This window comes from Chaetomium strumarium (assembly GCF_033439665.1).
Source record: "Chaetomium strumarium strain CBS 333.67 chromosome Unknown B0T15scaffold_2, whole genome shotgun sequence".
Classification (NCBI taxonomy): domain Eukaryota; kingdom Fungi; phylum Ascomycota; class Sordariomycetes; order Sordariales; family Chaetomiaceae; genus Chaetomium; species Chaetomium strumarium.
In genome coordinates, this window is record NW_026944430.1 from 4,474,862 (window position 1) to 4,501,494 (window position 26,633).

The window sequence follows — 26,633 nt, forward strand, 5'->3', positions numbered from 1 at the left end:
TGGCAAGAGCAGCTGCCTACGGGTGTTCAAGCCGGAATGAGGCAGTCGCGAGGCGGTCCTCCTACTACTTAAGTTGGTTCAACTGTTTGTGAGATTCCCGGCTTCCAAGATCAAAATAGTAGAATTTCCGAGCTACTTAAAAGTATAACTATAACTCTTTAGTTATAAATTTACCTAACTATATAACTACGGCTTACCAAAATGGCCTGATACCCTAAAGTAGTGACTTATATTGTTCTGTATGTATCTTATATTATTATATAATGTTAAAAGCTTTAGGTGTGTCACCTTTCCTCCATCTATGCTTCCTGCTCATTGGAATGTCAAGTTGATAACCATAGCTGTGACGAAACCACAGGCAGTCCTGCCTCTGAAAGGGTTCGCCGGTCGAAGGTATCTGCTGGTCGGACTGTAGGTCTCGGTGAAGCCAAAAGGTTCACAACAATGCTGTTCGCAGTGTCTGCACAATAGGTAGAGGCTATTGCTTGTAATTGCTCACTGAGGAAGCTAGCTATCTGAATGAGTGGCAGAATGGTAGAACTATATACAGCTTCCTCCCCTAGGTATCCCGTACCTAGATCTCTGGAACAACGTTCCTTGGCGTTGTTCCCTAGGAACAATCGTTCTTGGCATTGTTCCTGATCTCCCCAATCCTCATTGGTCCTTTCTGACTTCGTAATGATTGGACACGGGCGCCGCCCGTCGACCATGCAGGTCGGCCCCCACCGGCCTCTGCAGGTTAGTTCATGACAATAGCCGAGATAGTTGTGCGTCCATGTTCTCAACACCGTGGGTGAATATCACGCTCATACCATGCAAGAATTCACTTCACCCGCTACAGAATCGGCAATTCATCAACAGTCCTCCAGATTCAATATATACGAGATATCCGGGTTCATCAAAGCAACTACACTTCATTGACCAACGCTTAAAATACATACCTAAAAGACCGACAACCAATTCTCTCCCCGTCATCACTCGTCACATCCCACGGATTTTGGGTCCTGCAGCCTACGGAGCCGCTTGCTGCCCAGCCATAAATGCCATGAATGATTTCTGTGGAATTGTCAATCCATATGCTCGCCATAGAATAAACCCCTGCAAATAAGCCACATACCGCATTCCGGGTCTGGATAAAGACAGTACCCGGTCCAGTGAACTTGCACACCAGGCCTTCACCGGATGCAAGGCCCGAGATGAGGCCGCCGGAAGCGACCCGCTCCATGACATACTTGGTGTTCCAGGCGACGAGATGCCCGTTGTCGACAATGTACTTTTCGCCGTCCGCGAGCTGAGAAGCCAAGTCAGTCCGTTGCCTTGAGTCTGACTTGGAAGTCACACAGCAGAGTAGAACTTACATCCTTCCGGATGATAGCCCCAAAGCTGGTCAGCCACACCAGCCCGGTGCCCGTGATCTTGTACACCCACAGCCCCTCGCCGCTGAACATGGCCTTGCCCAGGCCCTGGCGCTTGTAGTCCTTGATCACGTTCTGCGTGGAAGCGAGATAGCCGTCGTGACTGACCGACCAGGCCTCGTTGCCCGTGAGGCGTAAGCTGGTGATATCGCCCAGCATGGGCGGCGCCAGGAGGAGCTCGCCGGGGCCGGTGTAGGTGGAGGTGCTCATATCGCCGCCGGCGACGAGCTTCTTCATGCTGAACTTGATGTTGCCCTTGAGTACGATGGATGGGGACATGGCGATCATGGCACCTGGTATAGCAAGTGTCAGTCCCAGGGCTTGCAGGTCGGAGCCAAGTCCGAGCGGAGGGACCTACCAGGCCTGGCTTGCAGAGGACACCCGATGGCTAGCTGGATTGTCAAGACAGTGTTGCAGTCACGGTGGCTGATCCGGTAGCTTCCGCCGTTGAATGTGCCGACATCGTCTACTACCGCCGAGGCGCCCACGAACTGACCAGCAGCAGGAGCCCCCATCAACGCGCCCGCGGTACCGGTAGGGTCAATTACGGGGGCTTGCGCCTCCTGTTGCTGCTGCTGCTGCTGCTGCTGCTGCTTCTCCACAGGGTATGCACCATTACCTTCCTCCGAGGGGTACGTTGGAGGCGGAGCGAACTGTGGTGTGTTCTGGGACGAAGTCTGCGACACAGTCGACGGGGTCCGTAAGTGCTGAGGCAACGCACCGTGTTGAAGGGGAGTGGGAGATTGGGAGGCTTGGGGCGGTGCTGCGTATTGTTGCTGCGGAGGAGGAGCGTATTGTTGTTGTTGGGGCGGCGGCGCATACTGTTGCTGCTGCTGCTGCTGCTGCTGCTGTGGAGGAAGCGGGTATGAAGGCGTTGACCGCCCTGGTGGTGGAGTAGGAGTCGAACCGGCCTGAGGCGGAGGAGGATAGTTCCTTGGCTGGGAACTCGCTGCTGGAGGAGACGGATACGAGAACGAGGTCTGTGTAGGCGGCGCCGACATGGGAGGAGGCGGATAGTTGTGCTGCGCTGATTGGAATGCGGCTATCAGATCAACGTTCTCCAAGTCCTCATCTCACTGTTGACCATCGACATACCTGCAGAGGCTGCGCCTCCGGCTCCAGGGGGTGCTGAGAAGGGAGGTCAGCTTCAGGCTTAGGGATTTCAATTGCCCGTTCAGCCACTCACGAGGATAGTAGTTTGACATCTTGCGCGCTCGAAAAAGTCTGGATTGTATACAGTGCAACTGTGCGCTCCGGGTATGCTCTATTGGCGGTCGTAAGCAACTGTGTCGGCGCGTCGATTAACACCCCGCACTCGCACCTACCAAGCTAGTACCCCTCGCTGGCAGACTCGTGCGATACTACTACGATTAGGGGTGGAGGCGACGAGAAAGGGCGAAGCATGTAAGAAGGCAGCTTCTGTAGGACACTAAAAGAAAAGAAGCAGAATCTCGAGGAGCAGAGAACTTGCTGCGCGTTCTGCACCACCTTTTGAGGCCAGGGACCAGCGTGCGCTGCGGAAGGGGCGTTGCTAAATCGGGTTGCTGGACTGCATGGCGATCCAATCAACGAGCTTCTGCCAGAATGGAGACGCGCGGAGACCTGGCCGACGAGGGCGCTTAGCACAGGAGAGCGGGAGGTCGCCAGGTTAGCGATTGGCTGGCCAAGCCAGCGTACTGCGTAGAATTCATTTCAATAGAGCGTAGGACAAGAGCAGGACATGGACGGACGACTCGAGATAACCAAGCCAAGGTAGAGGGGGTTTCCGTCGTAAGAGAACACCGGGTGCCGCAATGCCAATAACTACTCGTCCTCTACGCAGTGATGGCAGTTCATGGAGGCGCCAGTGTGAGTCAAACACACTCATTTACCGGTAAGTGAAGTGGAATCTCCTCGGCGACGATCATGTTCTTCTCATCGGTGCCGTCACGGAACGGAGTTGAGCTGCAGAAACTTTGTGGGGAATGGGAATCTCCAGGGTCCAGACTCCAACAAAAGCTGCCAGCTGAGCATCACCTGCGAACCGTTGGTCCCGTGCCGGCTCTTACCGGCTCAGACACAGACCCGATGTACGGACAACGGCCCTGAGTTTCTCCGAGAATGGCCTGATTGCCCAATTGGAGCTGTACAAGCCCCTGCCGGCCGGAACGATTGCATCACCGGTTTTGCATGGAGCTTCGGGAGCTCGGAACGTCATGAAAAAAATACCTACCTAACGTACCTGGAGGCATTCCAGCAAAAGCCGCATCAGCTCACTAGGGGAGAACAAATCCACATCGCAGCGACATTGCCCCTTATACATTTGCAGCAAACGGCCGCAAAGGGTATCAGACAAGCACCAACTTGCTGGCCAACTGTCGCGAATTCCCCGTACTCCGGAAATCATTCTCGGCGCATAAGCTTCGGCGTTAAGCAGGCGTTGGAGGACCTGGCCTCCCGTCAGCCTTCCCGGGCCTGTTTGCGCTCTCAGGTGTCCCAAGGTCAACATCCGCTACGATGCTACGAAGTGCGCTTGGGGCTATCGATGCCCTTATTGGAGCGGGCGTGACTCCGGGGAAGATCGCAAGACAGGCTGTTGGAAACAGAGGATGGATGGGGAAGATGTCTGCGACGGGCCCAGTTGTACGTGTACCATGGCAACAGAGAGCGTTCATGTCACAGCTCAGAACAACAAGGCCTACTTTCGCTCGCTCGAGGTTTGGGCGGCCTAGGTCACCGTTTCTTATTAGGCCGAGGCGCCCTTTCCATTCATCACGGCCGAAGCGAGCGGATGCGGCGGACAAGACCGGGAATGCGTCTGGGGAGCCGTTGTCGGTTAGCGCGAGGATGAAGAAGCTGTCGAGGGAATATGGGTGGTCTGCGGTGGGAGTATACCTAGCATTGTCGGTCCTCGACTTCCCGTTCTGCTTCTTGCTCGTGCGGACCGTTGGCACCGAGAAGATTGGTGAGTTGTCTCTTTAGCCTGACTGAACCATTGCTGACAGGCACTGTTTGCACCATTAGCACACATCGAGCACGTCGTCGTTTCGAACGTCAAGAAGATCATTCCCGACAGCGTCGAGACGTGGTGGCGCGAATACCGCCAAGCGCTCGGGGAGGCAAAGCGGGAGCGCATGGGCGAGACTGGCGAGACCGATGTCATCTACCACGGGGTCGAGGAGGCCGAGAAGAGGAGCTCGCAAGAGGGAGCTAGTGAGTACCGCAAAAACCACTGACCCTGCGAAAAGCTGACCTGGTCTTGTCCATTCAGGCTTAGCCACGCAACTAGCGCTCGCCTATGCCATTCACAAGAGCTTCATCTTTCTCCGCGTTCCGCTGACGGCTGCTGTCACGCCTAAGGTAGTCAAGGTGCTCAGATCCTGGGGCTGGGAAATTGGAAAGAGGAGAGTGAAAAGCCCAGTGAAGAATTAGAGCAAGGACCTCCGTGTGGGTCATTCCACACCAGCCGTGTCGACGGTGAGCAGGGGAGTGAGTGTCTTTGGGTAGCGGCGTTAAGTGAGCGGTAACTGCATGAGCGCATGGACTAGCATCTCCCATTAGACTGTAACATCACCTTGTACCAGATACCGAAATACATTTAATGCTGACGGTCAAGCTACAGACAGTGACTCTGTGACTCCACAAGTATTACTGAGAGCCTTGTGGTCGTCGAAACCCTGCTGCAGTGCCGGTGTGAGAGCCGTGTGGGTCCCGTCGCCCGGAGCATCCTCCGCTCAGCGAGGGCAGGTGTTGACCCGTATGATTTAATAAAGCTCAGAGCTTCCATCCTTATTCGAAATCAGTTTCGGAAATAAAAACATATCAAGATGACTTTGGCAATACTGGTTACCTAACCACACCTGCATGCGAAAGCCTGACCGTGCATGTATTTCTAGGGAGAAGATGGCCAGATCTGGAAGCTCTCTGGCTGGCGCGCACCACCTGCCAAGCTTGGATAAACGGTCAATAGCCGACACATGCAGTCCTACGCTGTACATATATCTACTTATCAAGGCAGTGCATCTCTATCGAACAACCGGGACCATGGCACCATAACCCCGCCGATCCGCTCGTTTGAGTAGGGCACCTAGCAGCGACCTGGACTGCCCAGCAGCGTCTTTGGTCGCTTCAAGCTCCTCCATGGGCCCGTTGCGTCGTGACTCCAACGGTTGATCTTGGAAGTTTAACCACAGGATTGACGCTCGATTGTACTCCCCATCGGCCGCGCTTCAGCCCAATGACCATGGCTTCTTTCACTCTCGAGAAAGCTGCCATACTCTCGGTCGAGAACCAAGAATCTTTGGGACCGTCGCAGAGGACAACCCAGAGGCGCCGCATCCTCCAGGGGCTGGTCGCTCTGGTCATTCTATCCTTCTTGTCCTTCTTGATTATTGCGACAGCGTTCAGTGGATGCTCAGCACCGACCTTCTCACTCCGAACTCATGGGATCTTCCAAGTCAACCCAGCCGAGCACAACCTCAGATCCCAAACAATCAACAGCCGGTCACCGGCCCTCGATCTTCGGAATGCGGATGCGGCTACCAGCACCACATCGACCGCGGCAGCCGAGCGGACGGTCCTTAAGACCTTCGAGGTCGACCAGCCAGTTCTGATGCCCGACGGCCCTGCAGAAAGCGATGGGTCAACTCGCTCCGGCAAGGACTACTCGCCCGAACTGTGTACCGTCTTGTTGATGCGCCACGACTTCGCCTGGAGTTATGGCGTCCCCTTCGTTGGTAAGCCGGGCAACCTATCTGGATTGCCGTATCTTCTGATTTATGTGATCCCTGACGTATACCCGGGTTTCTCGGTCAGGGGACTACTCCCCGCCTGATTGTAAATTCAACCGAGTGGTGCTCAACTTCAGCGTCGTAAGCGAGGGGCGCCAGTACGACCGATTGGCGATTATGTACTTTGGTGACACTGAAGTTTGTAAGTACTGGGGCCTATCCACAAAAGCACCTCTGCGAACGTCGAACACATGGGGCTGACTGTTGTGTATAGGGAGGACCTCAACAGCGGAACCGACGGCTCATCCGGGGATCAGTTGGATCTATCTCAAGGATATGACACAGTACCTTTACTTCTGGAGGTCTCCGCAGAAGATCATCTTCGATCTTGGTAACTTGATCAGTGCGTCGCCACTACGCCCCGTGCCTCATACCTTAATGATGGCCAGTCCGGTGCTTACCTTTCCTAGATGACAAGTACACCGGCATCTTCAACACCACCATGACAGCCATCTTCTTCCACAGCGACATAGAGACCGATCAGGCACCCCCAAGCGACTTGATCATTCCCATATCAGCGCGCCAAGGGGCCAACAACTCCGTCAGCCAGTTCACCCTGCCAACGCAGAACGCCACAAACACCATCAGCTTCCCGCGGAACGCCCGCCGTGCAATCTTCTCCGTCTCCGCAAACGGGCAAGCCAGCGAGGAATTCTGGTGGAGCAACGTCCCCGAAACCGACGTCTCAACCTTCAGCGCCACGGCGGGAGAACTGCCCGGTCTAAGTCCCTTCCGCGAGGTTCAAGTGCTGATCGACGGCCAGCTCGCCGGAGTTCAATGGCCGTTCCCCGTCATCTTCACGGGCGGCGTCGTCCCCTCGCTGCACCGTCCCATCGTGGGTATCGAGGCGTTCGACCTCAGAGAGCACGAGATCGACATCACGCCCTTCCTTCCGCTGCTCTGCGACGGCAAACAACACACCTTCACCATCCGTGTCGCGGGCTTAAACGGTACGGGAAAAGCTGGATCGACTTCTCTCACCGAGACGGTCAACGAGAGCTGGTACGTCACGGGCAAGATCTTTGTCTGGCTCGACGACCCATCCTCCATCACCATAGGCGAGCCCCCCAGTATCCTCGACGACCCACCCGCCATCCACACCCGACGCTCCCTCACCAGGGCTGCCAACGGCACGAACCAAACCCTGAACTACATCACGCGTGTCTCGCGCAGCTTCAAGATCACCAGCCGCAACATCCGATCTCAGCACCAATCCGCCCCGGTCACCTGGACCCAGGACCTCACCTACGTCAACAACGGGCTCGTCTCGGCCTTCGGCTACAGCCAGCTCAACGACGTGCGCATCGCAGGCGAGGACCAATCCCTTCTCCCGGACTCCCGCTACCTTGCGCGCTACAGCTACCCGCTCTTCGCGAACCAGTCCTACGCGGTCTCGCCGCAGGGCAATCTCTCCATCTGGGCGCACGTCAAGCAGGGCAAGGAAGTTGCCGTCTCGGGCGCGAGCGTCTTCCCTTCCGGGCTGGAGGCCTTTGCTGGGAGGAAGAGTGAGAAGGGGCAGACGGCGATGCTGAGGACCACCAAAGAGGGCACGGCCGAGTTCAGGCAGACTGGGGACGGGACGCAGAGTACGGGATGGGGCGACGCAAGTCAGGTGTTTTGGTTTGGCACGGGTAAGGGACGGCCAGGCTTGGATCAGCTTGGCGGAGCCGAGGAGTTGTATTATAGGAGCGTGAAAGCTGTCAATGGGTCGGTGGTGGAGGATGTGAAGAGGATGGAGGGCCGCGATGAGCAGGGGGCGGTGGGTGGTACTAGTAGTACTAGTGGTGGGGATGGCAAGGGGACGGACGGGATCGTCTCGTATGTGGAGTGGTAAGGCCGTTTCGAAAGCCACTTGAAGTGTTTGAACCTGCCAGCCGCCCACGTGGAGGCTGGGCGCTTGACTTAAAAGTATCCAAGGCACCCCCATAACTGCAAGTGCTTTCTGTTTCGGAAAACTCGGCTGCTTCAGACCTTACATGTAGGTACCTCAGTAGGCCGTGCAGGCTCAGATATCGAAGCTGGCTCAATGCTGGGCAGTTGGTATGTATCGGACAGGAACAGCCTCGAGGCCCTTGGTTGCCGGGCCAGCTCGTGTGGGTCAGCACTGCAGCGGGTGGGCGGATCGCCGTTGTGGGACCAGGGTCCCGCAGCCAAACGATTGGCGTCGGGGGTGCAGCGGCAGATCAAGGAGATTCGCATGTGCCACACTGCTCCCCAGTCAACCGCCAGCCCACGGGAATTGTCTGGCAACAGTGTCACAATTGTTTCTCTGGATTTGTTGTTTACAGATCATGGACCGTAAGCACAACTTCGTTGGATAGCACATAACAAAGATCGCGGCAGTTGGGAAACCCGGCCTTGGCTGCATAGGAAGCTGACCAATCGGATAGCCGATCTTTGCGGACAATGAGAAGCTTGGCTCTTCCTGGCCCCACGGCTTCCGTCATTGCCCCACCTTTGCATTTGTGCATAGGGCGATTCGATGATGCTCCCTGCCAACCGCCTTCTTTCTCGTGCGGTTGCTACGACCCGGTGGTCATCAAATGTGTGATTCAAAGTAGAAAGGCTGGGAGGTCCCCACGCAACTTTCTGAGACTTTGCTTGTTCCTATTCCTGGCCATCATACCTCATAGAACCAATTTAACAAAACGACTTTGCCGACCTCACACCCTACCCAGGTGCACAGCGCACTCACGTAGTAAACATACATTGATTTGACTTGCTCTGTCATTTTCAAGATCGACAAAGTTCTGAAAACCGTGCTCCCGAGTCCTCTTCGCTTGGCCTTACAAACCCTGCGATTCCCCGAAGTGTTTCGCCTAGCATCGTCGATTACCCCTGGAAGTCAACAATAGAGCAACCAACTTTCGGCTCCCCACCGATCATAATGGAGAAAATACAGCTACTCCTCCGAGCACTCCAGCTCCTCTTCATCATCATTCTCACCGGCCTGATCGGCCACGTCATCGCCAGCAACATCCATGCTGCCTCGTCCGCTACCGCCGCCATCAACTTCTCCATGTTTGTCATCGTCCTCTCATGGCTTGCCGCTCTGCTCGGGCTGGTGGCTGGCATGGTCCAGCGTATCACGCTGCCCCTGATTGCCCTCCTCGGCGCCGACCTCCTCGCTACGCTCTTTACCTTGATCGACGCCATCGTGCTGGCAGCCAAGCTGAAAGCCGTCAACTGCGCCAACACGGGCGGCCATTCGGCGAGTTGGATCGCCTACGGCAGCGCGAACGATACCAGGCGATGCCGCGAGGTGCAGGCTTCGACCGTGTTTATGTGGTTCCTCTTCGCGACATTCGCCGCAGCGCTGGTGCTGAGCTTCCTGGGCTTCCGGCGCGGCGGTGGTAGTATCAGGTCGGGACCGACCATGTCTCAGGTTAGGGTATGAGTCTGGCTGGTTGACCAATTCGAACAAATCTCGGGCTATGGATATGGACAGTTGGGGTATTAGGGGAAAGGCGCTTGTGCTATGACTATGAAGGACACGGTACTAAAGTAATATGGATAGGGTGATTGATACCTGGGTGGGATGTATATGATGGATTATGAGTTTTACGGTATCTAATGATGGGGGCACACGACACGACTGAAGAAAAGGACATTCACTTAGGACATGACTGGGGGAAGCATGGTGCTTGGGCGTTGGACTGAGTATCGGGAAGATAACCGGGATTTGTAGGATTAGGATAGCAAATGACACCGTTGGTGCCAGAGCTTCTACCTTGGTATTGCCATCAGTCTTTCCCGAAGGGTCAGGATCGCCAGTAATATGCGTCGCTGCTATCATTTCGATTCAATGGCCAACCAACGGGCCATCTACCCATCGCGGAAGACCAGATTCTTCCATGTGCATTCCCAAATTCCGTAACGCCGTGAAAACCAGAGGACGCCCATACCACACAGGCTCTAGACAGTATGTACTCATGGCTCTTCCCAGCCTGTAAACCCCCCTAGTCATAATGACACCGCGGCCTCGGCCGCACCAGCGGCATTGAATACCCGTTTGTTCGTCCACCTGATCTCAACGTTGTGCATCCACTCCATGTACCTTGCCCAGCCTGCAGAATACCCAGCGGTCAGCAACGTGCTCTTCCTCGAGGAAAGGCAACTCATTTGCCGACAGACTCACTCCAATAAGCAAACTTGCGCCCCATGAACTTCCCCACGAACGGCATAATGATCATGGTCAGCAGAAGCTGCAGCTGCTCCAGGCTGGCTTCCCATTCCTTCTGCGCGTCGGAGGACGAGGCTTCGGAATCAAGGATGCTGCTAGAGATGGATGGCAGGGAGTCGACGTCATCTCGGTCGGAGGATGAGGAGGGGACGTCCGGAATGATGAACGACGAGGACGCAGACGAGCTCGTCATACTTGACGAGGACATACTCGACATGATGGTATGACGGTATGCTGCACCTCCAAGTTCAGGGGTGCAAGCGGTTGGCTATGAGGTCGACCGGCTTTGGATGAGGCCCTCGAAGGGAGAATGGGCGAGCTACGATTAATCGGGCGCCGGCGTCGACTTCCAGCGCGGACAAAAAGCCACCAAAATTCCGAGTCGGAGCTTGCTGTTTGACGGATGGACCAGTTGGGTTACGTTCGGTAGCGGAGGTTGTTGCTTCCTCGAGCTCGATCCGGATGCGATGCCGAGTTGCGGCGCGGTGGGGTCCCGGAATCTGCCAGTCGTTGCCAGACCGACAAAATCCCGCTTGTCAGGTGATCAAGGGCCCTGACTCACGATGGGCGGCCAACGTCATGAACATGAGCGAAACCTCAAGGCGCCAAGTCAGTAACAAACAAACTTCGCGTCTGCACAAATATCTCCTGTCCCGGCACCGAGAACAGAAACACGTTTCCTGAAACGAGTTAACCGCCGGACTTATCGTCAGTTGCTAATCAGTCAATCAACCGGACAACAATACACCTCGAAGTCAGCAACTCAAAGGCGGTGGAGAACGCCACTTTCGAAGCGCAAGGGTGGCCAAAGATGAGCACTGAAGTAAGTTTTGTGCTCGAGCCCTCCAGTCTCCCCCTCACCAAAACCGGCATCCCTCTTGCACTGATTCACTGCCCCTCCAACGGTTTCCTCATCACCTCGCCCCGTGCGTGTGTTTGTTGAGTTCATTCACCAAACCTAAGAAAACCCCCACGTGCGCGTTTTCTTTGTTGTCCTCCGCAATTGTCGGTTATCGGCACCCAAAATCTCGTTTCAAACCGGGCCGAGCCAACATTAACTCGTGCAGGAACCCACACTCCAGAGGCGGGCGTCACGCAAGTCGGTTGCGTTTACAGAAGAGAAGCTAGTTGTGGACGCCGACGGCAGCGTAACCGTGATGGCTACGCCGAACGACGATACCAAAGACACGGCGGTGTCGCACACCCCTCGTACGCCGCCTCTCGCCGCCGCTCTTCGGGCCTCTACTGACGCCTCTCAAGCACCTGCAGACGGCACGGCGGCAGACGGTGCCGATGCGAATCCTGATGGACTTGACCTGTCGCTCATGAAAAAGAAGAAGAAGAAGGTCAAGAAGGAGGATGGCGAGAGTGGCGATGGTGCGGCCGCGGCCGGTGGCGAGGAGGCGATCGACCTCTCGATGAAGAAGAAAAAGAAGAAGAAGGTGGTCAAGGAGGAGGATGAGTTTGCCAAGAAGCTTGAGGCGCTGAATCTCGAGGGCGGAGAGAGCGCCGAGGCTCCTGCTGAGGGGGACGTGCAAGACGGCGACATGGAGAAGGGCACGGGAATCTGGGCGCATGACGAGACACGGACCATCAGCTACAACCCGCTCCTTTCCCGGTTCTTCACCCTGCTGGCGCAGAAGAACCCCGACCACGCCTCGACGGGCACCCGCTCCTACAAGATCCCGCCTCCGCAGTGTCTCCGTGAAGGCAACAAGAAGACCATCTTCGCCAATTTGCCCGAGATCTGCAAGCGTATGAAGAGAGCCGACGAGCACGTCACGGCCTACCTGTTTGCCGAGTTGGGTACCAGCGGTAGCGTGGACGGCAGCAGGCGGTTGGTCATCAAGGGTCGGTTCCAGCAGAAGCAGATCGAGAATGTCCTGCGCACGTACATCATAGGTATGCAGCCCCCGGCCATCTCACTCAGCACATTTTAGGTTAGTACTAACTGGCCGCCCAGAATACGTGACATGCAAGACTTGCCGCTCGCCCAACACGGAACTGTCCAAGGGCGAGAACCGACTTTACTTCATCACTTGCAACTCCTGCGGCTCGCGCCGTTCCGTCCAGGCCATCAAGACTGGTTTCTCTGCCCAGGTCGGCAAGAGAAGAAAGATGCAGCAGGGTTAAGCTATCGTATTTTAATGCCATTCCTCCCTTGTGTCTTGTGTCGGTTTTCTGGTGGTTCCTGTCTGCTCTGCCAGAGAATGGGTTCGACGGCATGTTGGTTTGTGGACAGTCTCTGCAGACTTCCAGCTCTCGGTGGCAGGCCCTGGGACACGATGGCGTGACGATGTGACGACGGGGCTCATGGGATCTAGAGGGAGTAACCGGTTATCTGGCATGCTGCAGAGCGGCCGGGCATGGGTTCATTTGACATGGTGTGCATTCGGTAACTGGAAAAGAGGGATGCCCGTCTCTCTGGCTTGCGCCGGCCGAGAGGATGATAAATACATGCTGTATCTATAGTTTCCGAATCCCGACAAGATTGTACCTTCGGCACAGATTGGCACTCATAGAAAATGAAAAAGGTGGTTTGCGTCTCATATGCCTTTGTTTACTGTGTGCTCTGTTCAGCGATGCACTACTATGTATTAAGCTCAGGTGGGGTGCTCAGTCAGTCGGGAACCACCCAATCTTGCTTGGACTCATTGGGCCTGTGAATGGATATCTCTCCCCCTCTTCACCTCACCACCCACCATCCTTGTCTCACACATTAAGAAATATAAGCTCACCAACCTCACAAAACACACAAGCATAACCGCAAACAAGAGAAAAATATGACAATCCGTAAAGTAACCGACACCGAAGAAGGAGCATACACCGAAGGCACAGTCACGCTTCCTCCCGCAGGCCTCCCCTCTCGCAAGCCAACCCAGTCCTACTGGCTCCGTGAGCCGTCCCCCGTCTTGCTCGGCCATCGGACAACCGATGCATTGCCCGAGACCGCTGACGTTGTCGTTGTCGGAAGCGGCATCACGGGGGCGTTTGCTGCCAAGTTCCTGAAGGAGGGCTTCCCCGTCGTCCCCGGCCCCGGCCAAGGTGAAGAAGAAGAGGAAGATGGTGATGAGAAGAGGCTGGGACAGGAACGGACGGTGGTGATGCTGGAGGCTAGGGAGGCTTGCTCTGGTGCAACGGGCAGGGTAAGTCTTGTTGTTGTCTCCCTGGGAATTTTGCATTGTTTTCCATGCTCGATATGGCTGGTGGTGAGACTACTAGCCTGAGGTACTTTAGGTTGTGATTACTGATAAGAGGAGAGAGGCGTAGAATGGAGGGCACTGTCAGCCCCTTGTGTATGGGTCGGTGCCGGAGGTAGCTGCCTTTGAGCTGGAGGTATTTGAGTTCATGGAGAGGTTTGTGAGGGAGGAGGGAGTGGATTGCGATTGGTAGGTTCCTTCTCGCTCTTTTGCCGTTCATTCTTGGGCCCGCTGTTTGGGCATTGAAGGGCTACAATACTATGGTACAGTGCAGATGTTGACTGTAGTACCTAGGGTGAGCCTCACCGGCGTCCATGCCTTCCTCTCCGAAAACATGTTTGAGCTGGCCGCAGCAGAAGCCGAGCAGCTCCAACAGAGCCATCCCGAACTAGCTGCCCAGCTTGAGGTAGTCCGAGCCTCAGAATCCTCCTCCGCCGTCACAGACCAGAACGACACACTGGCCTCCCTCCGCGTCCCCTCCGCCAAGGGCGCCATCATCCAGAAAAAGGCGGCATCCCTCTGGCCCTACAAGCTCGTTGCCTGCATCCTCGAGCGTCTCATCTCCAAGTTCCCAGCGCCGGGCTTCAACCTCCAGACCAACACGCCAGTCACATCCATCTGCCGCCACGAAAGCGGCACCGGCTGGACCCTGCACACGCCGCGGGGGAACATCATCGCCCGCCAGGTCCTGCTGGCCACCAACGGGTACACCTCTCACCTTTTGCCCGCCTTCTCGGACTTGATCGTCCCCGTGCGAGGACAGATCGGCGCTTTGCTACCGCCCCGAGCGGACGACCGCGGTGCTGATGCTGTCGAGGAATCCAGCCAGCCCCCAGCAAAATTGGCCCATTCATACGTCTTCGCTGCGGACCCGGAGCCCGGTTCCGATACCCCCGCGCCGAGGGACGACTACCTCGCCCAACGCCCGCTCCCGGCGGGGGAGCTGATCTACGGTGGGGGTAAACGCTTCGCCCGGAGCCTCGGAGTGGGTGAGTGGCGGGACGATGAAGTGGAGGAAGATGTGGCCGCGTATCTGAGGTCGAACCTCTCGCCGCCCTTGGACCTGAAGCCAGAATCAGATGTTGAAAAACGTGGGCCGGAACTGCCAGGCGGTTGTGGATTGGAAGCGTCCTTCGAGTGGACGGGCGTTATGGGATACAGCAGGGACCATCATGCTTGGGTCGGGCCGGTGCCAGAGAGCTTGGGCGGCGGCGGGCCGGGAGGGGGACTCTGGATTTGTGCTGGGTATACGGGGCATGGCATGCCCGCTGCGGCACTCTCCGCGAGGGAGGTGGTGAGGCAGATGATGGGTGGTCGAGTGGCGGCGGAGGAGAAGGCTGGTGCGAGGCTTCCGCAGGAGTTCGTGTTGAACGAGGAGCGGGTGGCAAGGGCGAGGGGATTGCCTCATCTAACTCAGGGGTGGGAGGCCACTAACTTGGCCTCGCTGATCACTGGCGCAGGACTCCTCGCCAGTGGAAAGGGAATGTGAAGGGGTGAGTTGGATACCGGTTTGAGCATGTCGAAGAGCAAATCTTGGGATACCGACTAGATCAAATGAAACATGAAACAACAAGCGTTCGTCTTATTTGCTATTTTCACTGAGCAGATCGTTCACCGATTGAGTGGAGAGAATGGAGGTCGTCGGCGAGGAAAAGCTTCTGGCACAAACGAGCCACATCCGGAAGGGGAGGTGGCTCCGGAACTATGGAAATTCATAAAGGAGGGAGGGTATAGCGTTGCTTGACTTGGTATGAAGCACCGACTACTAATTTCACACAAGGCGCCGGAAGGTAGATATCTACCGAGATGGAGGCTGTGGTTTCGAACTCAACCAAAAAGGGACAAGAGGTCAAGTGTAGTAGTTTTAGGAAAATACCTATTTATCTCCCGAGAATAGGGGATTCAAGGGCGCTCTGTGTTACTATTCTAGGGAGAATACCGGAGCTCTGACTCCCAAGAAAGCAAGGGTCTTCTCAGGTTGACGGAAGGCAGCTGGTTGCAGAAAGGAATGCGTCAAGACGGTTTAGGAGAAGGCCATGCATCAATTCTCTTCGGATATTGGTCTAAGCCTCCATGGAGAGGTGGTTAGTACATAAGGTAGGTGGTCCGGCATGTTGGCAGTTTCAAGTTGTTGGAGCCCGGTGATCAGGCCAAATATGACATGATGCCGAGGGACAGTTTCCGGTACCTCAGTGTGCTTGTCAATCCTCAATAGACGTGTTCCTGGGACGTATCTGGGTGGTTGTTGGCTGGTAAAAGGAACTTGAAGCCGGTCCAGACTGAGCAGCAGCAACATGATCCACGTACCGACTTGGTGGGCGAAAGGAGCCAGGACGTGAAAACACCGATGGTGTGATTACAATAGGGATCCCGTCTTCGGAGGCGCAGAGGTCACTCGTGGCATCTGCCGACTGCGTCGATTTTGTGGTGTGGTGCATATGCTGAATCCTTCCATGCACCCTCACGCTTTCATCCGTGCTGGCGTGCAGAGCTGCATTCCTCATCCGTCCTTGTCGTTCTACTCTTCCTATCCTTGCCCCAACCCCTACGCACTTCCTCTTGCGTCATGTTGCCACTCTTTTTCTGACATCACACTGCTCGTCGTTCTTGTGAGATTGTTCAGCAGACCAACAACCATTGGGCCAGCCAGGCACTGGTGCTAGGGGCTTGTTAACTTCTACTTTGCTTCAACATTGAGTAACTGCAACGCTTGAATTATGACTTGTGAGGAAACAGGTACCTAAGGATAAGGAGCTGCTTCGCTCCCAGATGCAGCCAGCGTGGTCTAAGTCTCGAGGCCTGCCATAAATGCCTTCGGAAGGTCAAACGCTCACTGGTGACGGCTGCCTGAACTTTCACCTAGTGAGCTGGTTGCACTCTCTGATCCTCCAAGGAGCTTGTTTGTCTCCGAATGCATGGGCCATCTCCAGGCTGCTCTTTGCTCGTTGGATGGTGCTGTCGAAGTTGCAACAACGCCGCCAGGGGGTTGCCGCATAGGCAGCACCTTTCGCAAATTTACGATTATTGATCAGACACGTCTCTCTCAGCTTGCAAAGTTCGTCAGCGCTGATCATGGTAGAAGGGAGTACTTTCCATGTTGCCCTTCCGTCTGTTTGGAGGAGAGACACTGAGACTATCAGGCAGAGAGCGATCCGAATGTCTTCAACAGGACCTAGCATGATCTCCCTATAACACAAACTGAATCCTTGAAGGCCAAACAATTCCCTCCAGGGGATATAACGTATCTCGGTGGTCCTTGCGGCTTATGCCCCGCTCAGGAGCGTAGCGTGCTCGGACTCGGGATCCGAAGGATTTGCGGTTGCCTGTGAAAGTCCCATAATAGTAGGCACCAGAATATGATATAGATACGATGCACGAGTCCGATACAAATCTCGTCGTCGTTTGTTCGCGGTTAACCAAACAGCCGCATCGATGAGCGAGAAGACGATACAAACGGACAAGTTGAAGGAGGAAGGGGAAGGGGAAAGGCATGGAGGGAGGCAGGAAGCGGGAAGCTGCTGAGGGAAGGAACGACCTCGAATTGCCAAGCGCTATGAGAGAAGTGGCTTCAGCGGGTTCTTGGCTCCGGTCAGGGGGCCTCTTCCGCTAAAGAGCCGCTACACCCCGCCATTCCGCAGCGGCCCGCTCGGGCCATACACGCCAGACAATGACCGACGATCGACTCCCCGAGATCCGAGTAGTAACCATGGAAACATCCATTGAGGTCGTCATCTCACAACATCACTAGCACCCGAACGTAACGTGGTGGATCAATCACAGCCGACACAACTACCGGACCTCTCCATTCCGAGGAATTTGAAAACATAACCGACTACAGGAAGCCGAGCACAGGGCAGGAAGGTTACTACGACAACACGATGGCCCCGCTTACTGATGAAGAATGGGCCGACGTTGTCTCCCATGAGCTCCCGAAGACGTCTGACCCGGTCATCCAGAAGTTTCTCCAAAGCCGCAACGCTCTGATTGCCGAAGAACAGAAGCACCGCAGCGGTAGCTTATCCCTCATTTTGCTCGACCCGCTGTCGCACGTGGCTTTGAACCCCGTTCTCGGACAGATGACCACTAATCATCGCGGGTAGACTATTCCTTCCGCCAGGCCCTGTCACCCATCTCTAAGAAGGCCTGCGACATTGTCTCCAGGATTTGCCGCGAGGAGAGGGGAACAAACAATGCAACCGTGCCAAGGGCGACTACCAAGTCATGGCAAATCATTCGACGCATGCCCAAGGGGGCGCTGCTCCGTGCCCATTGTCACGCTCTTGTCGACATCGACCACCTCATCGACGCCACTATGGGCACTGCAGGCATGCACATCTCCTGCACCGACGGACATCTTGCCACCGAGGCGACCAGGAAAGAAGGGTGTATCCGCATCCAATTCAGGGGCAAGGCGGATTCGGAAACCTGTTCGCTCTGGACCAACGACTACAAGCCCGGTAGCTTCATCCCCTTGACCAAAGCGGCAGGCAGTTTTCCTGAAGGGGGCAAGGAGGGATTCGTCGAGTTCCTCAAAGGCCGGTGCAGGATTTCTCGACAGGGTCGTGGTTCCGGCGATATCTTGGCGGCATTCTCCAGGTCTTCCGAGCTTATAGGCGGTATGCTCTATTACGAACCCATATGGCGAGCATTCCTCCAGCGTTTAGCGTCAAATCTGGTCCAAGATGGCATCCACTGGGCTGAGTTACGGTCAGTACATGGTCCTCCCAGGTCTGCAAGATTGGCCGCGTACCATCCTATGCCCCCTCTCTTCATTCTCACCCTTCGGTGACCATAAAGGGAAGGCATTGACAAGATCAGGCAGCTGATGCCATACTAAATGACTTAGTCTTACCTTCCCATTAGCTTATTACCGAGAAGGGTCAGAGAGACCCGACCGAGACTACGACCATATGTTCCATGTCATCGGGGAGGAAGTGGCAAAGTTTCGGGCAACCGACCTCGGTAAATCATTTCAAGGACTACGGATCATATGGTCGGCGAGGCGTGGCCAGGATCCGCGGTCGATCATTGAGGACGCCGACAACTGTATCGCGACCAAGCTTTTACGGCCGGACTTGGTGGCCGGCTACGACCTTGCTGATTCGGTGAACTACGAAAGCTCGCCGGTGGACCTTCTTCCGGCGCTCTTCTGGTTCCGCAAGCAGTGTGCTCTCGAGAGGGTGCAGATCCCCTTTTTCTTCCGCGCAGGTGGATACCTCGACGATGACGGCGATAACGGCAACGGCTCAGACTCGGACAGCAGCCTCTTCGATGCCCTGCTGCTTGGGGCCAGGCGAATTGGGAATGCCCCATCTCTGTACAGACACCCACGCCTAATTGAGGCCGTCAAGGACAAGCGCATCCTGGTGGAGACCTGCCCAACACTCGACGAGATCCTCGATCCAACACCAGGCAGCATCAAGTTCCATCCTCTTCCAGCTTTGCTGGCGCAGGGCGTGCCTTGCGCCCTGTGCTATGACCACTCTGAAATCCTTTCTGAACATGGGGGTGGCCCGCGGATGACCAACGTCTTCTGGCATGTCCTGCATGCCCGCGACGGCTTGGGTCTGGCGGGATTAGGTTCACTGGCCGAGAATAGCGTGCGCTGGGCTACGTTTGAGGATCAGGATGCCGAGGCGTGGTGAGTATCTCATCTCGCATTCTCCGTTGTCGAACACTCCTTGCTCGAATGGGTCTGGCGAGTGCCGAACAAAAACGCGGCTGCCTAAGAACACTGCCCGCTCCCCATCCTCCCAAAACCCCCCGCAACAGGGCCCGGCTGACGACCGAGAATCGAGGGTACGCGATATTCGGGCAGCAAGCGTGGGGGCAGGAATCAAGGCAGCTCGATTACAGAAATGGGCTGTCGAATGGGAACGCTTTTGCTTGTGGATCGTCACGGAGTACGGCGATGCATACGGCGCCGAGCAATGATGAAGAAACTGGCCCGCTGAGTTGAGGAATGGTCGGTCGGTCGATCTCGGCAACCGAAAAGTGGCATCGAAAGCGCTAAAAGTGGAGCCTGAGCCGTGGTTGACCACCGCCGTTGACTGGCACATGCCTACTGCACCACACGCAGTAACTACCTGGTACGTGACCTGATTCTGATGAGTCGGTACGTGGTGATGTGAGTGGATCAGCTAGGTTATGGATTTGGGACCTCTTTTGGCTGTGCTCAAGTCTTAACACCGGTTGTTTCACTCGGCTGACGGTCATCTGGCGTAGCGTTGCAACCACCAGAGCCACGGCGCGGTTATCTTGTCGGTCTTTCAGGGTTTGTCTTCCTGGTTCTGCAGTCCCATCTTCCTGCTTGTCGGGTTAACTAGTTGCATGCAGGTGCATTGGTGGCGCAATTCTGACAGGACGGGAATTTGGAAAAGGGGTCCAGGTTCCGTGAAGACCCAGCCATCTCCCATCTCCCAACTGAAATAAGATATGCCAGGGGAGTAGGATCGGATCGAATCCTAGCAGTTGCGAATGCCAACAGCACCAGTTGGCCGTGTGTTTCATCTGCCAGGAACCCTGCCCGAAACAAGCGGGCATCTGCGTCGATTGAGAGCTACCTTGAGCTCAGCCTCTTCGTCCTCTTTCACTCACGTCGCCTCGAAATGCATATTTGTGCATACGCACCCCTGCCGTGTCCGATCCTTCCACCAACAAGATCCAGCCCTATCGTTTGAGATACCAATCCCATGGATGGGGGGAGGCTTGCACTCCCACCGCGGGCGGTACATTGCAGACAACCCCATTTAGGATTTCCCCCGCAGTTGTATTGCGTTACGTACCTGTAGGTGTGGGAGGACGTTCGGCCTCCATTACCCAAGGGGCTTGCTCAGCCCTGGCCAGAGATTGGCCCTCCTGGCGCCTAAGCGCCGGGAATCATGGAAAGCTTCCATGCGGCCGTCTGCACGCTGCAAGCTGAGTGGCTGCGCCGTCCACTTGGAAATCAAGTGATGTAACGCTGGATGTATTGTACTTGTATTGTACATGTCATATGTAGATAGGTAGGAAAGGCGACGGAATTGGTTCCCGGTTGCTACGTAGCATACAGCTTCTAGGTTGTTGTTTACCCAAAAGAGATAGATGGTGCTAGTAGTAGGGCCATCGTCACCGAGTGGGTACCGGTAACTCACGTATTTTGAGATGATGTAACAGTTACACAGACTTCTTGCTTACAGAGGACGTTCATTTCATGGGCTAATTAGTCAGTGTTCGGTTCAATCACTTCCGGAGATCCCATAGGCAGTAGATATACCCTGTATGTGATCATGCAAGGCACATGTGCCAAATGCATCCTTACACGGACATGGCTGCTGCATGGTGAAGAAATCTGCTGGAAAGAGCGTTGCTCGTGAAATGGTTGGCTCGTGGGAGTCTATCTATGTGTACTTGTAACTGCAATCTTACATGACTGACTGATCATAAGAAGGAAATCTAGCTGGCGAAGGGAAAAGGGGAGGCAACAAGGAGAGGATAGAAGAAAAGTAGAGGAAAGGAAAAGGGCATAAAAAGCAATGAAGAGCGAGGAAGAAAAAGAAAGAAAAAGAGATAAAAAAGGACAAGCAAGACGTAGAGCAACCATCGACAACAGTACACGGCACATTCCCCCCTCTCTTATTCGTGGAACTTGAGAGTTCACACGCCAGAGATCCACACATTCTCCAACCACCCCCTGAACGTCATAGGCTGGAACTGAACAGCCTCGTTCAGGTTCGTCTGCCGCACATGGTAACGGCCATTGGCCGTCTGAAGCAGCCTCTGGAGGTAGTGCCACTGTGCCCAGTCTCCGCGTTGGTGGTATTCCTCCGACTGGGCTTCCGCCTCCTGATACTGATGGGTCACGAGACAAATTGGGGCTGATGAGACGCTGTTAGCTTTGAGAATGCTCCATGGCAGGGGTGTACTTGGCATGACTGACTTCCAAGTGTGTTGGAGCATGTCTCCACCAATTCCTGAACCGTCATGGAATCCCCCCTCATACGGAACTCTCTAGGCCAGTTGTCGAGGCCCAGCTCGAGTGCGGCGGTGACAAACTGGGCGACGTCGTAGGCCGAGGTGAGGGAGACCCGAGCGGGCCTACCGTTGGAGTTGGTCGGGATGATCTCTGCCCGGGCCTCCTGGATGTTAATGAGATAGTCGTCCGGACCCTGGATTCCACAGCCGGCTCCGATCTGGTACGTCTGCAGGCCTCCAGGACCAAACCGCTCCATGAAGATGCCGCAGGAGAAGACGGTGTATCGCAGCCTGTGCGACCTGGACTGTGACCAGCTCTCGAGGAGCTCGAGGGCGGACTGCGAGCCGCGGTCAAGGGGGTCGTTGGCCGGCCGGTGGCTGAGGTCGCCCTCGAACTCGGAGGGAACAAAGACTCTGACCCGAGCTCGTCGTGCGGCATCGATGAGGTTGAGCTGTTCGTTGCCGGCAATCGTAGAGATCACCAGGTCCACGCCCTGAAGGGTGTACCTCAGGTTCTCTACATCTTCATAGTCCACGATGGCCACCTGGCAACCGGGACAGAATTCCTCTAGTTCAGGGTGCGGCTGTAAGATGGTCAGCATAGTGGACTCTTGTCTTGAACTGATTGTGAGTGAGACGGACTCTGCGGGACAATACGAGCAGAGCATGTGCGGTTTGGCTGATCTGCTGGGCCAGAATCTGAGCGAAGCCGCCGGCACCAGCAATGGCGATTCTCATCATGGCAGGCTGATTGGTTCTCTGTCTCATTGTGAGGGTAGAGCGGCCGTGAGGAGTGCAGTAGTAGTGATACTGTTGGTTTCTGAGCCGATACCTGTGGTGTCTCGTGCCTGATGCCGGAAGAGGGTCCTGTCAGCGGCTTCTTATAGCCTTTCCTTCCTTGAAGGGATGCTTCCATATGCCACGGCGGGAGAAGAGGCATTGCCCGCGACTCAAGGGGCACAGATTCGGCAGTGGGAGTTGTGGTTGCGCTCACAGCCCAAGGCGGCAGGTTGGAGACAGTGAGGGTAGAGTTCATGCCCTCATAGTGCGTGTGGTTGGTAGGGAACCCGAGCCACGGATGTCTCGATGCTTGGCCCCAAGTGCCAACGACATCCCGGAGCATGCCGCATCGTGAAGGCATGGGCCGTATACCAAGAGACGACCTAGCTTCCTTCTGTGTGGCACAGAGGTTGCGCGGGAGCATCGGCCAAGTTAGACCGGCCATTGTGCGGGTTCAGACCTGGAGCCCTGGGGTACACTACAGAGACCCATCAAGGCGTGGACTTGCCTCCTAATGCATGGTAGCGCAGGGGAACTGTCCCATGTACTAGGGGAGGTCGGAAGACCATGCACCATGCCGCAACCTGCATGCCGCATGGCTCCGCAGCCATGACTCTGGGTCCCAAACTGGCAGGTCCCGTACATGAGATGGTTGGTGGGGGGAATATGGTAAGCAGGCATCGACTGAACTTGCAGAATAGGATCGAAGCCGTGGCGGACGGCGGCTGATAGATTGACACCACCAACGGCTGGACAACACTCCCGCGCAAGAGTGCCGCAACAGACAGTATCTGTATAGACATGTAGCTGAGTGCTTTCATCAACACGGAGATCCAGCGATTCAAGTTTGACGCCACACCTTCCCGTCATTGCAAGGAGTGGAACAGTTAGGCTTCCGCAATATCAGGTCGAATCAAGAGCGTGGAGTCCCGGCAATGCAGAGGCTGTCCCCAGCAATTTGGGGGCATTCGCTAAAGAGAACGGAAGGTAGCCGAGAGCGCGGCGCAACGCTTTGTGTGGAGCTCGCCAGAGCCCTACTCGGTCGGGACCGCGACCTCTGTCAGTTTGGAGTCGGCCGGCAAATGTGGCCGGGGAAGGGGTTGGGTGAGGTACACGCGAGGCACAGGAGGCTTGTGAGATGGCTGAGGCTGAATTGTGAGCATCGTCAAACAAGACGTGCAGTCTCACGGTGGTAGAAGGAATGCAAGCGGTGCTGAAGAGCATAATTAGCAGAGCGCCGCGAAAGTTGGCGAAACACCCCGAATCTGACACCATAATTAGGCGAGATGAAGGGCGAGGTAAGAAAGGCAACTACTAGTACTTAGGACAAGTTAGAATTGGAAGGAGAAATGGACTGTGTTTTCTCTCACAGCCACATCGGAAATGATGATCCGTTCAAACGCCTGATGTATGGGGGCAGATAGAGGTAGGTATTATAGTACAATACGACCGGTGAGAGGATATGGTAACTTTGGTAATGAACGAACAATCGCGTGCGGAACTGAGATCGGCCAATGAGAGCCGACGGTGATCTCCTTGCAGGGAGCGCTGATCGGATGGCCCGTGCCCAAATACTGACGAGCACTTACATCGAGAAGTTGCTCTGTCCACACGCTGGATTACGGATCAAGGCTTTTCGACGAATAGCCAATTGTTACCAGCCCAGGACGAGGAGTTAAGCGCCTAAGGGACTCTTAGTGCTACCATGTTTCTGCAAAAACCGGCAAATGAGATCAAGCTAGAATGGGGGCCGTTCCCTTGCCTGCCGGGAGAAGTGAGATTACTAATCTTACAGTACGGGGGGACTGACAGTACGGTACAGAACGCATGTTACACTGTTACGCATTTTACCAGGCTCCTCCATACCTTAGTGCTTCTTTTCCATCTTCAACCCCACACAAAGCAGACCGATGAATATCACAGGATTGATACGGACAGTCGGTGCGCAAAAAGGGACGCATCCCATTAACAGGCGGTGGGACAACCAATGTTTATAGGCACACTCCGCACATCTCTGGGTTGTCACTTACCAGCGTAAATACGCTGTAAGTTACCTTCCACCTGGGTCTGTCGCGCTAAGGTATGGACCCAATTCATCTCATACTCGACCATCGACATCGACAAGTTCTCGACATTATAGGTTAAGTCGCTTTCGACGTGTGGCTTTCTACGTCCTTTCTTTATAGCGTTACTCCTCTCCTCAATGACTTAGACTATTCAACAAGTTCTATTCTCGCATGATCATCACGTAGTCTCTACTCCTCCGTATTCCGGCGATTCAGGGTTAATTAAGGATTTAAGGTAGGGCGGCGGCCACATTCGGCGACCTCATCTTCGCCTGGGTTGGAGGTCCCCTTTATTGCCTGTATGAATCCATCCCCCTCAATGACATGTGGATCTTTTTTGGCCGGGTACACCCTAGAGGAACGTTCCCGTGGTCTGGGGATGCTAAAACCCCTACCTAGGACCCTAGGTATTGTCTGTATGGATGGTACTGGAACCGTCTGCCTCTCGAACCACACTTTTAAAGTCCTCTGATGATTTACTGCCTAGAGTTCCGGACACTGCCACTAAGCTCTGACGCCGTGTTGTGCAGAAGCCATGAAGCCTGTTCTGTCATGATGGCCTCGACCAGTTCGTCAGGGGAGGCTTGGTCGTTGATCTCGGCCCCCTCGATGACCGCTTCTGTGTAACTGTTCGTCCCTTTTAATTTCATTAAGGCTACTTAACTTTCTCGCACAAACCTCCGCCAAGAGATCTAACCATCCAAGCGAGTGGTGCTGCCTATTGTGTTTAACCCTCATGTCTAGTAGCAACATGCTTACATGCAATGTGGGTACTTCTCGACGTGTACTGTATAGCACTGGTGTATTAACACAGTCAACAACTTTTGCGGCATGGGCACCAATCTCTTTATTCTCCGCTGCCTGAAGCGACCTGAAGCTACCTCATGGCGGAGTCCCATAGCTCTCAAATCATCGGAAGCCCCTTCCAAGTACTAGGGTATCAAGAAGTCCCGCCCGCGCCATGATCCATCCGTGAGAAAATGAACGCCCTTATCGTACACGCGGCTAAGCATCCACAGCTCCTTCATCGCTATTTACTGGCGAGCTTCAGCCTGCTTCTGGATGTCGTGCTCGGCGCCTCGCTGCTGCGTCTTGCCAGTGTCGTGCTTGTTCTGGTACTCGGTCTGCTTCGTCCGGTCACCAGTAAGACCTGCGGCAGCGCTGCCCACCGCGCCAGAGATTCGGTCACCGACACCCGAGGTGTAGTCCTTGACCTGGCCGCGGGCCTCCTGCTCCTGGCCAGACAGGTTCTGCTCACGGCCGGACTGCTTCAGACTCTATACAACCAAATCCGTCAGTCATCTCCTAAGTCGTCATCGAAGTAAGTAGTCGCAACGCCTAGACATACCTCGTTGCCGATAACACCGCCAACGAATTCCTTAGCGGATCCGGCCGTTTGGTTCCACGAGCCGGTGGTGCGGTCAGGGTGGTCCTTGGCGACCCCTTCCGAGGACACTGTCATGCCGGGGAGCTTGGCGGCCGTGTGAGATGCGTCGTATTCGGCCTGAGCCTTCTGCTGCTTGGTCTTGCCCTCGGCCTAAAGGCGTGGTGTGTTAGTGGACAGTCCCGACAAAGTACCATGCGTTGCATGTGATTACATGCTCACCTCGTCGCCGGTCGAGCCGACGATGTTGCCCAACGCGTTCTGGACCACACCGGTCGCAGAGTCGACGTAGGACTTGAGAGTGGAAGTGTTGTTGTTGTTGGCAGACATGATGACGTTTCTGATGGTAGCTTTCGAAAGGTGGTTTAAGTTCTATGTGTTCGTTGATTTGTGTGATTGTGATGCTGAGAAATCTTCAAGTTCCTCAAGTTTGGGTTAACCAAGGATCTTATATAGCCGGCAGTATGAAGACTCGCCCCACTGCGCTTGCCATACAAAGCCTCAACTTCCAGGTTGTTTCTACAATTACTCCTTGCTGCTTGGTGGTGTTTGTTTAAAGTGATGTCATAGCTCACGAGATGAGACGATGACATCATAGGACCCTGTGTAACTTACCGAAACTCCCCACACTCACTCAGCCCTATGAGATGATCTACGGATGTACACTACGCCAGGAAAGGGTCACGCATGTGGCATGCTAGCAGCCCGATGTCCTCGGCCAACTGTATGCTTCAATTGTGAGGTGTTTTACTTTCCTTATCCCGAATTTGCAGCCGAGGCATGAAAAAATAAAAAGGCTTTGAATGTATATGTACAATCGATACAGTGCCCGTGTATTAGGCATAGTACATGCCAGGTAGGTACGTGTACCTTGCACGTAAGG

General features: G+C 55.1%; 10 protein-coding genes across 10 annotated transcripts; 6 read left to right on the plus strand and 4 right to left on the minus strand.

The window, feature by feature from the left end:
- Nucleotides 1–860: 860 nt before the first annotated feature.
- B0T15DRAFT_551537 (tryptophan RNA-binding attenuator protein-like domain-containing protein) lies at nt 861–2,620 on the minus strand (the record flags this gene model as incomplete). The annotated part of the gene is made up of 6 exons (XM_062870273.1): nt 861–1,056; nt 1,118–1,291; nt 1,359–1,708; nt 1,774–2,457; nt 2,511–2,543; nt 2,602–2,620. The coding sequence occupies 6 exons, from the start codon at nt 2,618–2,620 to the stop codon at nt 1,012–1,014; spliced, it is 1,305 nt and encodes a 434-aa protein (XP_062724913.1). The 3' UTR covers nt 861–1,011.
- Nucleotides 2,621–3,574: 954 nt separating this feature from the next.
- B0T15DRAFT_526286 (uncharacterized protein) lies at nt 3,575–5,006 on the plus strand. The gene is made up of 3 exons (XM_062868895.1): nt 3,575–4,359; nt 4,419–4,607; nt 4,666–5,006. Exons 1-3 carry the CDS (start codon nt 3,912–3,914, stop codon nt 4,824–4,826), a joined length of 798 nt encoding a protein of 265 aa, XP_062724914.1. The 5' UTR covers nt 3,575–3,911; the 3' UTR covers nt 4,827–5,006.
- Nucleotides 5,007–5,401: 395 nt separating this feature from the next.
- On the plus strand, nt 5,402–8,412 carry B0T15DRAFT_526287 (peptide N-acetyl-beta-D-glucosaminyl asparaginase amidase A-domain-containing protein). The gene is made up of 4 exons (XM_062868896.1): nt 5,402–6,130; nt 6,210–6,326; nt 6,399–6,527; nt 6,595–8,412. Exons 1-4 carry the CDS (start codon nt 5,632–5,634, stop codon nt 8,016–8,018), a joined length of 2,169 nt encoding a protein of 722 aa, XP_062724915.1. The 5' UTR covers nt 5,402–5,631; the 3' UTR covers nt 8,019–8,412.
- A 298-nt stretch (nt 8,413–8,710) lies between these two features.
- Nucleotides 8,711–9,899, plus strand: B0T15DRAFT_526289 (marvel domain-containing protein). Its single transcript, XM_062868897.1, has one exon. It carries the CDS (start codon nt 9,072–9,074, stop codon nt 9,579–9,581), a length of 510 nt encoding a protein of 169 aa, XP_062724916.1. The 5' UTR covers nt 8,711–9,071; the 3' UTR covers nt 9,582–9,899.
- B0T15DRAFT_526291 (uncharacterized protein) lies at nt 9,900–10,972 on the minus strand. The gene is made up of 2 exons (XM_062868898.1): nt 10,323–10,972; nt 9,900–10,251 (listed from the first exon to the last, which is right to left on the minus strand). The coding sequence occupies exons 1-2, from the start codon at nt 10,582–10,584 to the stop codon at nt 10,148–10,150; spliced, it is 366 nt and encodes a 121-aa protein (XP_062724917.1). The 5' UTR covers nt 10,585–10,972; the 3' UTR covers nt 9,900–10,147.
- On the plus strand, nt 10,973–12,635 carry B0T15DRAFT_526296 (domain found in IF2B/IF5-domain-containing protein). The gene is made up of 3 exons (XM_062868899.1): nt 10,973–11,190; nt 11,435–12,269; nt 12,331–12,635. Exons 1-3 carry the CDS (start codon nt 11,179–11,181, stop codon nt 12,498–12,500), a joined length of 1,017 nt encoding a protein of 338 aa, XP_062724918.1. The 5' UTR covers nt 10,973–11,178; the 3' UTR covers nt 12,501–12,635.
- A 515-nt stretch (nt 12,636–13,150) lies between these two features.
- On the plus strand, nt 13,151–15,178 carry B0T15DRAFT_551547 (FAD dependent oxidoreductase-domain-containing protein; the record flags this gene model as incomplete). Its single annotated transcript, XM_062870274.1, has 3 exons — nt 13,151–13,513; nt 13,638–13,756; nt 13,862–15,178. The coding sequence occupies 3 exons, from the start codon at nt 13,151–13,153 to the stop codon at nt 15,054–15,056; spliced, it is 1,677 nt and encodes a 558-aa protein (XP_062724919.1). The 3' UTR covers nt 15,057–15,178.
- Nucleotides 15,179–17,083: 1,905 nt separating this feature from the next.
- On the plus strand, nt 17,084–19,925 carry B0T15DRAFT_526304 (uncharacterized protein). The gene is made up of 5 exons (XM_062868900.1): nt 17,084–17,578; nt 17,668–18,274; nt 18,414–19,208; nt 19,366–19,694; nt 19,793–19,925. The coding sequence occupies exons 1-4, from the start codon at nt 17,446–17,448 to the stop codon at nt 19,499–19,501; spliced, it is 1,671 nt and encodes a 556-aa protein (XP_062724920.1). The 5' UTR covers nt 17,084–17,445; the 3' UTR covers nt 19,502–19,694; nt 19,793–19,925.
- Nucleotides 19,926–21,090: 1,165 nt separating this feature from the next.
- Nucleotides 21,091–22,510, minus strand: B0T15DRAFT_131360 (uncharacterized protein). Its single transcript, XM_062861748.1, has 3 exons — nt 22,163–22,510; nt 21,486–22,104; nt 21,091–21,423 (listed from the first exon to the last, which is right to left on the minus strand). Exons 1-3 carry the CDS (start codon nt 22,286–22,288, stop codon nt 21,203–21,205), a joined length of 966 nt encoding a protein of 321 aa, XP_062724921.1. The 5' UTR covers nt 22,289–22,510; the 3' UTR covers nt 21,091–21,202.
- Nucleotides 22,511–25,142: 2,632 nt separating this feature from the next.
- Nucleotides 25,143–26,309, minus strand: B0T15DRAFT_430475 (uncharacterized protein). The gene is made up of 3 exons (XM_062865717.1): nt 25,973–26,309; nt 25,715–25,903; nt 25,143–25,643 (listed from the first exon to the last, which is right to left on the minus strand). Exons 1-3 carry the CDS (start codon nt 26,078–26,080, stop codon nt 25,401–25,403), a joined length of 540 nt encoding a protein of 179 aa, XP_062724922.1. The 5' UTR covers nt 26,081–26,309; the 3' UTR covers nt 25,143–25,400.
- Nucleotides 26,310–26,633: the final 324 nt, after the last annotated feature.